The 12,147-nt window shown below is 42.8% G+C and overlaps 1 protein-coding gene across 4 annotated transcripts; it reads left to right on the top strand.

Moving 5' to 3' along the window:
• Window positions 1–1,501: 1,501 nt before the first annotated feature.
• Window positions 1,502–12,075, top strand: AP4S1 (adaptor related protein complex 4 subunit sigma 1). Of its 4 annotated transcripts, none has more exons than XM_056516082.1 (5): window positions 1,502–1,680; window positions 7,489–7,630; window positions 9,280–9,480; window positions 10,906–10,992; window positions 11,945–12,075. In XM_056516082.1, the coding sequence occupies exons 3-5, from the start codon at window positions 9,343–9,345 to the stop codon at window positions 12,038–12,040; spliced, it is 321 nt and encodes a 106-aa protein (XP_056372057.1). In that variant the 5' UTR covers window positions 1,502–1,680; window positions 7,489–7,630; window positions 9,280–9,342; the 3' UTR covers window positions 12,041–12,075. The 4 variants fall into 4 exon arrangements, with proteins under 4 accessions (XP_056372057.1, XP_056372058.1, XP_056372059.1 ...); XM_056516083.1 differs by lacking the exon at window positions 1,502–1,680 and adding an exon at window positions 2,343–2,433; XM_056516084.1 differs by lacking the exon at window positions 1,502–1,680 and adding an exon at window positions 2,484–2,688.
• The last annotated feature ends 72 nt before the right edge of the window (window positions 12,076–12,147 follow it).

The following is a 12,147-nucleotide window of genomic DNA, read 5'->3' as shown; positions in this document are numbered from 1 at the left end:
CCCCTCCTGCACAGGCACTGTGCAGCAACTCTGCTGTCTCAGTCCCATGACATTTGCACAAGTATGTGAATCAACACATACATAATCAGGGTCAGAACTGCTACTGTACCTCCACAGACATGCAAAAGAAATGGCATGGCCATGGACAACAAACGAAAAGCAGCAGCTGGCCGGAGTGCACCAGGGAGTCTAGAGGCCATGTGAGTTCAGAGAAGCACTTTATCAGTCAGCCACAACTTTCCAAGTCTCCGGACTACTCTTCATGTTAGGGTACAGCAGTGCCTCGTTTTCAAGTAACAAGTCCATACCTAAAACAAATACTTAACTTATTTAGAAACACAATGCTATATCACTAAGACACAAGAGAAAAGAGGAGAAACAGCCAATTGCTCTCCACTGAAAACACCCATCCATGTCCACCACAGATTTTAAATCAAGCCATTTCACGAGGTTTAAAATGGTAAGACTAGCAGTAAGTGAAAGAAACAGTAAAACCTCTTAAATTGCTTCCCCTAGTGGTTTTAGGCTTTTAAAATTCTTTCTTAATTATAGTTGTAACAAAAATAGTACAAATTACATGCTTATTATAGAACCAAGAATTTGCTAAAGAATTGCCCAGGCTCAGGTATAGATCCTGATCCTGAAATCTAAAAGTAAATGCCTTGCAAACATCAGCTGCTGTTGCAGTGCAATTTGGCAGAATGCTTCTTCTGGACGATAGACATTCACTCAGTACAAAAAAAACACAAAAAACATGTTTGGAAGCAATAAAGTCTGCTAACATATTTTCACATTTTTATGATGTACATTTCTGTCCTATAAAAAGATAATGGCTCCTGTGTGAATACCTCACATTCAGTGGATTTTGTAATCTGTTCATAAACTGGTAATAATCTATGCATGATCTTTTTACTTGTAAAAATAACTAGCAAAACTATCCTATTACTAAAAGCAAATATTAGTGGCAAGAAATGTATATCGCAACTCCAACATTTGCTCTCTACCCTGAAAAGTTAATCAATTTCCGTTCTCGAGACGAAGCTGCTGGTTTTTTGTATACTGAAATGACCAGGCCGCAGACTTATCAATTCCTCACTCTTCTCTGATATGAAATCTCCTAAGAAGCGACTCCGAAAGAAAGCGAGAACAGATTTGACCTGTCTCAAATTGCATGCCTAGCTAAGTCTTTTAGTTACGATTTACCTGAACTCCTTTTCCTCGTCCTGCCCTTGCTCAGGAGACAGGCACTCCAGCCGCCTCCTAACTCCCTCTTTTCCCTCCAAAGCCAGAGCTCGCTGAGCTGCAGGGAGGCGTCAGTCCTCCCTCGCCGGCGCGGAGGCTCTCGCTGTCGGTAACCCGCACGGGCCCGAGGAGCCCCGGAGTCATTGTGCTGCGGGACCCGGCCGCAGCTGTCAAGGCACAGCGCAGCTCGGCCGGCCGGCGAGGAGGAGGGAGAGGAGGGGGAGGAGGGTCCCAGCCCCGCGCCGCGGCAGCGCCCGCCCGCCCTTCGCCGGCCGCGCTCCGGGCCCCGCACCGCGGCTCCGGGCGAGCGGCCTGCGGGGCCGGGGCCGCTCCGAGCCGGGCGGGCGCCATGCTACAAACCAAAATGGCTGCCCCGGGGAGGGAGCCCGGCTCGGGCCTCCGCCGGTACCGCCGCTCCGCCCGCCGGACCTCGCCCAGGTACCGTCCCCGGGCCTCGGCGACCGGCCCGACCTCGGGGTCCCGCGCACCCCGCTCGCCCGGGCAGCGCTGCCCCCGCACCCCGCGCGCGGCCCGGCCCCCGGAGCCAGCCGGGCCGGTCCCGGATCGCCCTCGCCCCCCGTACCTGCAGCTCGGCCCGCTCCACCTCCCAGTGCGCCCTCTCCATCTCGAAGCGAGCCCACTCGTGCTGGATGTAGTGCAGGATCCCCGGGATGGTGTAGTGCTGGGGCCGGGACAGCTCGGCGGGGCCCGCCGCCTCCTGACCGGCCGGGGCCGCGGGGCCCTGGGGCTGGGGCTGTTGCCCTCCTCCTCCGCCGGCTCCGGCCCCCACGCAGCCCCCACCCGACTGCAGGTTCATGTTCCCACCCGCCTGCGGCGGCGGCTGCTGCGGTCTCGGGGCGGCCGCCATCCCACCGCCTCCTCCGGCTCCAGGGTGCTCGTCCATTGTCTGCGGGGAGCCCTCCTCCTCGTCCCGCGGCGGGGGCCGGGAGCAGGGGCCGGGGAGGGGGCGAGCGGCGCTGGCTGGGGCGGGGAGGAGGGGGCGGGCCGGGCGGGGGGGCTGCGCCGAGCGGGTCCGGGTGTCAGCGCAGCGCGGAGCCGCCGCCAGCCGCCATTACAGCCCCGCGGCCCTCCCTCCCTCCCACCCGGCCGGGCGGGGAGCGAGCGGCGCCTGCCGGGAAACCGCGGCCTGCCCGCCGCCTCCCGCGGCCCACGCGCCTGCGCGGGAGCGAGGTGAGCGCCGCGCCCGGGGGGAGCGGGACGGGCCCGGGGCCGGCGGCTTGGGCCCGGCCGGGCGGCTCCCGTGGGCCCCGAGTGACAGTCGGGAGTGGCGACGAGGCTCGGTTCGCCCCGCGCCTCGGGAGTGCCGAGCGCCCTGGGAAAGGCGGCGGGAACGCGGCCGGGCCGGGCCCTGCGTCCTGAAGCGGCGCGCAGCCTGCGCAGCGCGGGTCCGACACTCCGCTTTCTGAGACTCTGCGCGGTTCAGTGGTGCGCTGAGTTTGCCCTACGAGGAGGTGGTTTAGAATAGAAGTATTAAATTTATGCTTCTAGAAGATGGCTAATCTCTGGTCGTCTTCCTGATACCTCGGTTGTGATGTGTGTAAGGTATTCCCCCCTTGAGGAAGAGTGCACTATGTTCGCTATTCAAAACTCTTCCACGTGAGGACGGTTTTGCAAGAAATTACTGGTGTATTTTATCTGGCTCAGTTTTACAGTGATAGCAATGCAATGTTTGAGGCTGTAGTTTGCATATGGTGCAATTGCCTCGGTTGCAAAATACTGCTCTGAAATGTAATACTTAAAAATTATCGTCACTATTTCAAATGATCCATAGGTTTTAATTAAGGTAGGTCTTTGGTTTTGCCTCTCTTCAACATTTTTGCATGTTATGCTCATTCACTACATAGGCATTTTCCTAAATAAGGTCTGTTCTTGACAGACCTGGAATTCTGTTAATTACTGGAAAAAAATACTCTTTGTCTCAGTACTGGTATTTCCTTTCTTTACCAATCTCTCTTAGGTGTGTATTGATGCTTCAGTTAGTTCATCCAGTCCTTCCTTTCTTCTCCATTAAATCATTTCCTACTAGAATGTTATTGTCCATTCTTCCTGATTCCATACCGATTAGGCAATCTAAATCCAGCTCCTTTCCACCAGCTCCTAACATGACCGTTACTTAATCATTATTAAAAACTGAGACTTAGCTCATAACTGGTTTAACCTTTTGTTTGCCTCCAGTTGTCCAGGACATTCCTCATTTCTGAGTATATGGGAGTTATTACAGTTTAATTCTGTTACTATATTCAGCCAACATTTTGACAACAGCAAAGGAAAATGTTTTTATTCTTTCCTTCCTCCCTTGACTTCCCTAGATAATTAAGGTTGCTTTTTTAAAAAATCCCTGTCCTGAAATTGAACACAGTGTTTCATTTTAAAGCTACATGGACATACTTGTTTCATCTTTTTGATGAACTGGTTTGGGTACTGTAATAAACTAGAATGCAAAAATTACTTTTACTGATAAATTTAAAATTGTATGTGATTTTATTTAATCCTTGTCCACTGACACAACAAAAGTAAGAAGACTGAGGGTGCTGATTGTGTGTGTGGTCTTAATATGCTACATGGTTTTGTGCAATAAATCTATAGGAAGTTCAAGAAACAAAAATTTTAAAAATACTTGTTCTTATGCTACACCTGCTGGTGCTTCATGCCTCTATCATTTAGCCATTTTTAAATTTTCATTAATGTTTTAATTCCAGTTTAACCCATTTTGCTCTATGTTCGGTGAATGGCCTGGAGGGGAAGGCACATGGGGACCAGCTGATGTCACTTGGGCCATGGAGAAGAGACTGAGGGGAGACCTCATCACAGTCAACAGTTTCCTCTTAAGGGGAAGAGGAGGGGCAGGCACTGATCTCTGCTCTGTGGTGCCCAGTGACAGAACATGAGGGAATGGCCTGAAGCTGTGCCAGGGGAGGCTTAGGTGGGATATCAGGAAAAGGTTTTTCACCCAGAGGGTGGCTGGGCACCAGAACAGGCTCCCCAGGACAGTGATCACAGTGCTGAGTGACAGAGTTCAAAAACCTTTTGGACAATACTCTTGGGCACAGGGTGTGACTTGGGATTTTCTGTGCAGGGCCAGGAGCTGGACTCAGTGCCTTTGTGGGTCCCTTCTAACTCAGAATATTCTATGATTCTACATTTCATTCATGCAATAAAGTACCATTAGGTATCTGCATCCAGAAAATCAACTTAAGAGTGGGACAGTGCAATACATTATTTGCCTAGTTTTATCTAACATTTAATTCCTGATGAAGCAGTTCTGTAAATATGTAGTCATGCCATTTCTTCTTTGCGAGGTTTTATCTCTTACATTCTAGCTAAGAGCCCTAGAATGTTACAAACCTTTCTTAGACTGAAATAACTAAAATACTTCTAAATCTGTAGACATTGACTGGAATGGTTTTAGTTTTAGAGACATGTGTCTAAGTAGCAGTACTGCAAGTACAATTCAAACTTAGGTTGTGTTTCTTTTTTTGTAATTTATGTGTCAGATTATGTATAAATATTGGTGAAATCTGTGCCAAACTAAATTCAGCGCTTGTATCTATATCAAAGGAATAATTAAAATTATATTTTAAATATGCTTTATATTACTGTATGTAGAATCAGCTGGGCTGGCCTTGTGGGAGACTTAAGATCTTCATATCTGCAGAACAGGTATTGCAGGCATTGCCTCTCTGTGAGGTCTCAGCTGTTATCTGAAAAGGAGTGTCACTCAAACAGGGACAAGTTACTTTGAGGTGTCTCATGTGGTTATGCAGCCTGCAGAGCTGACATGTCCTGGAAGCAGCTCCTGAACCATGTCAGCCTGGCAGTGTGAGTCACACAGGCCAATCACTATTTGAATTTTCTCATAGATACTTATCTGCAAGAGCTACTTTAATGAGGGTGAGATCTGACACACTATAACAGCTCATATTTAAATCACAGTAGATAAACTGTATGTCTTCTGTAAGCATGCCAAATTATCCTTACAGAAGATGTATTTTGTAAGGGAAATAATGGAGAGTGCTACTAAGCCACTCCAGAAGGTAATTTCTTTTGAAGGAAAGTTTGCAGTTTCCAGACTTTTTACATCTTCCCCAAGCAATACCTTCTGAGATTTTTTTTTTTTTTTATCGGGAGCCTTCATTCAGTGATTAAGTTCCATAGGTGTTTTGTAGATTGGGTAGGCAGGACATGCAGGAAGTATATACCATAGGCTCTTCTGGACAAAATTTTTAATGCCTGGTCAACCAGGATAGATAGAGTTGGATTTGACAGTCCATCAGGATCTCGATAGTCTCTTCCAGTCTTCGGTTCCTAAGCACATTTGTGATGCAGATAGTTGCCCAGTGACCTGGAATGAGAGAGCCTATTCATTTCTGACAAACAGCCTTCATATAGTAATGTCTTTTCATTACTAAAATGAGCAAAATAATAGCAGAGATATGAAAGGCTTGCATCTTGTCACCAATTCCCTTGAACCATTTGATTCTGCATGCATAAAAGCATCGTAATCTGTGTGCACAGATACATGCAAACGTGTGTGAGAATGCTCAGAGAAGCACATAAGAGCTGTATCAGAAGAAAGGTAGCTGGCTTTTTAGGTAGAGTACTGATTATTGATCATAAAGGGTAGCTTCTCAAATACAAAGAACTTGAAGGAATGGGGTTTCTTTACCCACCAACGTGCACAGGTATGCTTTTTGTTTGTTTGTTATGCTCCACAGATATCTTTACATCCTATATATGCAAAATTCATTTTAACGTGTTTTCTGTATCTGAAAGCCAAGATGAAAAGAGAAGAAATAAATTTTGTTTGTTAGAAACAATACTCAGTCATTTTCCTTTTTTGCCTGAATTGTGCAAGCAAATGCTTTTACAGATTTTTTTTTTTTTTCAGAATTAATTCTAAAGGAAATAAAGAAACCGCTTAAGATATTTTTAACACTAGCATTATTCTCAAAGCCAGCTATGCTTGCATACTTTTTGTAGATTTTTACAAAGTTACTATTTGAACTTGTTAATTTATTCTGCTTTTTCTGCACAAAATTGTGTGCTTGTGCTACCATTTGTATGAACAAATTTCTGGTTAAAATCTTGAAAGCTATCTTTGGGGCTGCTGGGAAAATACAGAAATGGCTACAGAAAGAGTGGACCTATTTCCTACAGATTCGAAACCTGTTGATTATGTTTTCCAATCCTATGAAAAATAATTGTCTCATAAATTACTGATACTACTTTTGAGTGCTACTATGGTTCTACCTCTGTTACAACCTTATTAGTTTGTTTTTTTTTTTTTTTAATCTATTCTGGATAAGAGTATTTGTGCAGATTTTTAAAAAAAACCAATCTGGTCTAAATATTTTCATCTGTAAAACAATCCAGGTCATTCATAAGGATACAGGCAGATAAAATAGTCATAACATCAGAAAGGGATTAACCATGTACAGAGATTAGGTTAATAAAGGAATAATTAGGATTAGGAGCCAATCCTGCAATAGGATCATACGTATGAATTTGTCATATGTTTTCCTGTTACATATTGCTTAACTCGAGTACAACAGCCCTGTCAGTACTCCTGGGGTAGTTGTATTGTTTTCCCTGTCCTCCTGTTCTCAAGCTCTTGGTACTGTTTATGACTAAATTATTAAAATAGCTTGGATCAGAACAGAGAATCATTAATTCTTCTTTCAGCAGTGCCAAACACAAAGATGAAGTGTAAAACTCAGATGAAAAAAGAAGAGCTGTCTACGTCACTGTTGTTATCTATTTATCATGGACAGATAGCTTTTACGGTTGGTCTCCTGTGTCTGAGCTTGCTTAAAACAATGGGCATTTCTTAGATTGCTTGTCTTTCATGCCACAACTCCTTCTGAAGTAGCTTTAAAGTCTCAGGTTCCTTCTGTCGTGAGGAGGTCTCATCTTGAGCTGAAGTTGTTCATCCTTGTCCTTCTTGGAAGGTTTTTATCAAAAACTGACTACCTCATCTTAGTATTTCAACTTTATGCTTAAAAATATCAAGACATCTTATTGCAACTCTAACTTCAGGCAGAAATTCAAAATAGAATGTGGGGGGAAAAAAAGAGCCATATACTAAACGCAGCAAAGATGGTATAGATGGTAGTTTACCATTTAGTCATCAATGTCAGTTTACTTGCCATCAACAGTGAAGATCCCATCGTACAATTCTGTCTGGGCCTTTTTGTTATCTTAATGACCTGGCTTATTCTTTCTCAGAGACAAATTGTGCTGATTCAGAAGCCCTGGGTGCAGTGCACAAACCTCGTGCACCACAGCAGCAGCACTGACCAACATCCACTGCTGTTGGTGTGACACAACAGAAGCGCGTTCCTGAAGAGGCTTCATGTGCCTGGAGGAGGTGAGAAAGATCTGAGAATCTCATGATTCCAAATAGACTCTGTTATCTTGAGGACTGATTCTGAGCTAACTATGTGTCACTCAACTAAGGATGAATTCTCAGTATCAAGTCAAACTAGTAAAAATACATTTGAAATTACATATGGAAATCTGAACTTCTTTGTAGATAGAGCAAACCACAGTACAAAGAGAAAGAGAGAGTCACTTCCTCGAGATCCAAGTGATGGTAAAAGAGGTGGCTTTTCTTTCATAAAACAGTGACCACTGTGAATCAGGAGTAAGCAATAATTAATGTCAGCACAATATATTGGGACTAGTTGCGTCACTGTCTTGAAAGATTTGTCACCCATGGATGGTATATAGCCAGTTTATTCAAGTTGCTAATAATATGATGCAGCAGTGTGGAGCTTGCCTTGTAGTTTTTCCTCTTTTGCTTTTCTGCATTAAGATACACTGTTTTCACTCAAAGAGCTACACTGTATTTATTTTTTTTTTTAACTCTTTATAGGTTTTTTCTGTTTAGACTTTGTCATAGAAGCTGTGAGACCTAAGATGCACCAGGCAAGGACCAACTCCTCAGAACTGGGAAAAAAGGAATAACTTTTGCAGTAGTTGCTGTATTTCCAGTGCACAAACCTCAAGATTATTTGGGCCAATAAATCTGGGATGCAAATAGAGAGTCAGATGGAAAATACTACAGTGATTGTTCTCATGCATTAAAGAAAATAACCCAGAACTTCTATTTCAAAAAATTACATCTGCAGCTTACTCTATTTTCATGTTTTTCAAAACATCAGAGATGTCAGTTGTTTAGTAAGCAGACTCTGACATACTCTGTGCTATTTTCAATACCTTTTTTCACTGTGTATGTGGTATACTTGTATTATACAGCTATATTTCAGTGGTGTTGGGTGAAATAATATTTATTTATATTGAGATAAAGCTCTTTTGAGTAATTAATGTGAACCAATTTCTCTTTAGCTATTGAAGACCCACACTTTGTTTTCATTAAGTGCAGAATTTACCTTTTGCATTAGTGTGGGAAATGAGACAGGAGAAAACGGATTTAATTAGCTCCTGGTGCAGCTCGAGATATGTGTTGATACTGCAGATACCCAAATATTTAGGAGTCTCTCATTCTACGTTAAAGAAATGATCATGTGTTGTGGCCCATGCATTTACCTTCGTCATCTCTCCCTCCGATTTGATAAGACAATGGTATGAATGTAATTGTTAAATACAGGCACATTTTGCTCTTAGGAGCTGTATTAGTGTGGTTTGGTTTTGGGCAAATTTCTGCTGTTCTCAAACCAGTTAGCATGTAGGAAGAAAATGGTGAATAGATTTATGGTTATGAAGAAGAAATTGTTTACTCCTCCAATTTCCCAAATCCTATCAAGAAATTAATTTGAAATTAATGAATTTCAAATTTGAAAGCTGTTATTTGTTAGAGAGTTTGTGAATAGTTGTGTGGGGAAAAAGGAGTTTTTCCATGGGATGTGTGCAAAATATTTGAGATTTTTTTTCAATGTTCTATGTTTTGGCAATAAACTCAGTCATAAATATATGCATACCTGGGCTGAATAGCTTTTAGGAAGTCTTTATTTCTATATATTACTACTACTTTTTTTTTTTTTTTCCTGCTCCCAGAAATACTCTTCTTGATTTCTGCCCCCATAATTGAAATCTACCACTGAAGTCAGCAGAAAAGAAATGATAAAGTTTTTTCTTATGGTTAACAAACAAGGTCAAACAAGACTGTCCAGATATTATGAGCATGTAGAAATTAATAAACGGACAACGCTGGAAGCTGAAGTAATCAAAAACTGTCTCTCCCGCTCAAAGGATGAGGTAGGTTTTGTAGGTTTTATTTTATCCACATCTCGTAACTTTCCTATATATATATACTTTTCCCCACATCTCCCAATATTCCTGCTGGTAATTCTGAAACCTATCAATGTCTACCACAGGTCATTATTTCATTTGTACCTGTGATAAAAAAGATTGAGTTTCTAGATTGTGGTTTCAGTCACTTGAACTGTTACTCTGTATTGATTAAATATGTTTTTCTGAGGCTTACAGAGATTTTGGAGTTGTTTGTATCACTGTCATGAAGATTCCTCTTCTTTGTTTGAAAAAGCTCAGAAGTTCAGGAAAAACTTATTTGATCCTTGTATTGCTTGTCTGATAGAGATGACTGGAGGGATATTACTGTTTTGCCAGAAGGTAGAAGGCAGAGTACTGATAGCTCCATGTTTAAACTTAGGGTAGAGGATTCCAAATTATGAAAATGTTATCCAAAGCACAGGGGCGTTTGGAAACACAAATTTTTAGACCTCTGTATTAGACTTCCTTATTCAAAAAAAGTGTTCATGTGTTCTGCAAGAAAATCAGAAAACATAGTAGTTGGAAAATTTTTTTGATGAAAGTTGAGATTTTCATTGCTCTCTTAATTAAATCATTGGTTCTTTAAGAAAAGCACTAAACTTTTGAACATTGACTTGAATTAGAGAAGAAATATATGACTTGGACAGAGAGTGAAGTTTTCTGTTTGTGTTATGAAGTCAGCTTCTTTACTTTTCATTAATGATACATGTTCTTGCACAGCACTCCTCACATACTTATTCTAGAAAACCTCAATAAAAATAGCAGTTCTTATAAGTCCCTTAGATCTCAGCTTTGACAGCGGCTAAGGAAATGGAAGTCCTCGTGCTGCTCCTGCCAGGGCATTTCCGAGCGCAGCTCCAGCGCAGGAGCTGCCGGCGCTGCCGCTGCCATTTCGGGCACCGAGCGGAATGACGCGAGAGAAAAGGCAGCGGCATGTCCCCTAGAGGCGTGAAACGGCGCCATCTCCTGGCTCTCTCCTGTTGGGAAAGACATGTTAAACCCCACTTAATATTCTTAATTTTCATATTAAAATACTGATAATTTTTTAAAAGGAAAATTATCTTTAATTTTATCTTTGAAAGAGCTTGCAAATGAAAATTATGGGAAAGTTTTGAGTACCTTTATAACCTCAAACAAGTCACTTCTCTTCTGCATGCTTCAGTCTTTCCATTTATAAAGTAGTGTCATGTTTTCTGCCAGCAGATGAAAAATGTGGTGTGACAGTTGCTGTACTAATTTCTTTCAAGTTAAAACTGATTAATCTTGGCAAATCCATGTTCTCTGTGAGTCTTACCAACCTGAAAGCTCGGGCCTTTTGAGCAATGTGCTTTACTCTGTTGCATACTTAAATGGCAGCTGCTATATTTGGCTCATTTTGCTTCTGCCTAGTGCTCTTTCATTGAGTATAAGGACTTCAAGCTGGTGTACCGACAGTATGCAGCCCTTTTCATAGTTGTTGGCATTGACCAGACAGAGGTAAGAAATGATATACCCTCTTGCATGAACGTTTGTAGTGATTATCACAGGCTAGAGCTCAAGTCTTCATCTGGTTTTATTTCTTTGAAGTAAGAGAGGTATTAAAGCAAGCATGCTATGTTTGACTTTGGTGTTTAGCAGTAGAATGAACTGTTACCATGTTCCTGACTCTTGTACTGATTCTGCACTGATTTTTGTGAGGTGAGGTTTCTCAACAAATGTTAGCATTACAGCCAGGTCAGCTGTCTCATCTGTGAAGACTTCTCACTGCTCTTTGGTCCTTGGCCAAAGAAAAAATTCCTATACTGTCAGCTATAAAGATGCCAATTTATTTTGCTCATCAAAAAGGGAAAAAAAGAAAGGTATTTGAAAGCTGGCAAGTACTGTTACTTCATTTGTTCAGGTTGCACCTGGGAGACCTTAGTGTTTGCATTAATAACTGGTTATCAGAAATTAATTCAGCTCTTTATGTTGGAGACCTTAACAGGGTGGTGTGGAAGGTAGCTGCTCCCTACCACAGTGTCTTCAGGTCAGGATTGCCACGGCAGGCAATTTGGGACAAATTATTTTGGCTTTGCTACAGAAATCGCCCAGCAGAGCCTGGCTCTGTGCTACATCTGGCTGGGGTGACTTCAGCATGGGCAAGCTTAACCTAGTTAGCTTTGTGTGTCCATAGGGCTGAGCTGGGAGGGGGTGGAACAAAGGCTGCAGTGGGATGGCAGCAGCCCAGTGAGGGAATCCATTGGCTGCTTCAGAGCTGCTCTGTGTGGCCAGCCTGGAGCTTCTGCCCTGAGCACTGCCCAGCTCTCAGCACCTCAGCAGGGGAACTACATGGCCTGAGCAGAGGGCTTACTGTATTGTCTAGTGGCTTTTCCTTCACCACAAACTGAGTTAACACATACTATTACATTTTCTAGATACTGATTTAATATTAACTTGGTTTTATTTTCAGAATGAGATGGCAGTATATGAACTAATTCATAATTTTGTGGAAGTTTTGGACAAATACTTCAGCAGAGTGGTGAGTGAGACACTGAATCTGTTATGAAATATTTTTTCTCTTTCAAAACTTTGGTGAAAGTGTCATTTCAGAGAATAAATCAAAGGAGAAAAATATTTAGTATTTTAGAATTTTGATAAATATTATCACTGTGG

The sequence above is a fragment of the Oenanthe melanoleuca genome, unplaced genomic scaffold (assembly GCF_029582105.1).
Source record: "Oenanthe melanoleuca isolate GR-GAL-2019-014 unplaced genomic scaffold, OMel1.0 S260, whole genome shotgun sequence".
Lineage (NCBI taxonomy): Eukaryota > Metazoa > Chordata > Aves > Passeriformes > Muscicapidae > Oenanthe > Oenanthe melanoleuca.
The sequence above is the reverse complement of the archived record's forward strand: the minus strand, read 5'-3'. Positions and strand labels throughout refer to the sequence as shown.

Excerpts from the sequence above, each read along its gene's own strand:
- AP4S1 (XM_056516082.1), top strand. The coding sequence starts at position 9,343 with ATGATAAAGTTTTTTCTTATGGTTAACAAACAAGGTCAAACAAGACTG. Across the intron at positions 9,481-10,905 it reads TCTCCCGCTCAAAGGATGAG|TGCTCTTTCATTGAGTATAA; the intron begins GTAGGTTTTGTA and ends GCTTCTGCCTAG. Across the intron at positions 10,993-11,944 it reads TTGGCATTGACCAGACAGAG|AATGAGATGGCAGTATATGA; the intron begins GTAAGAAATGAT and ends TTTTATTTTCAG.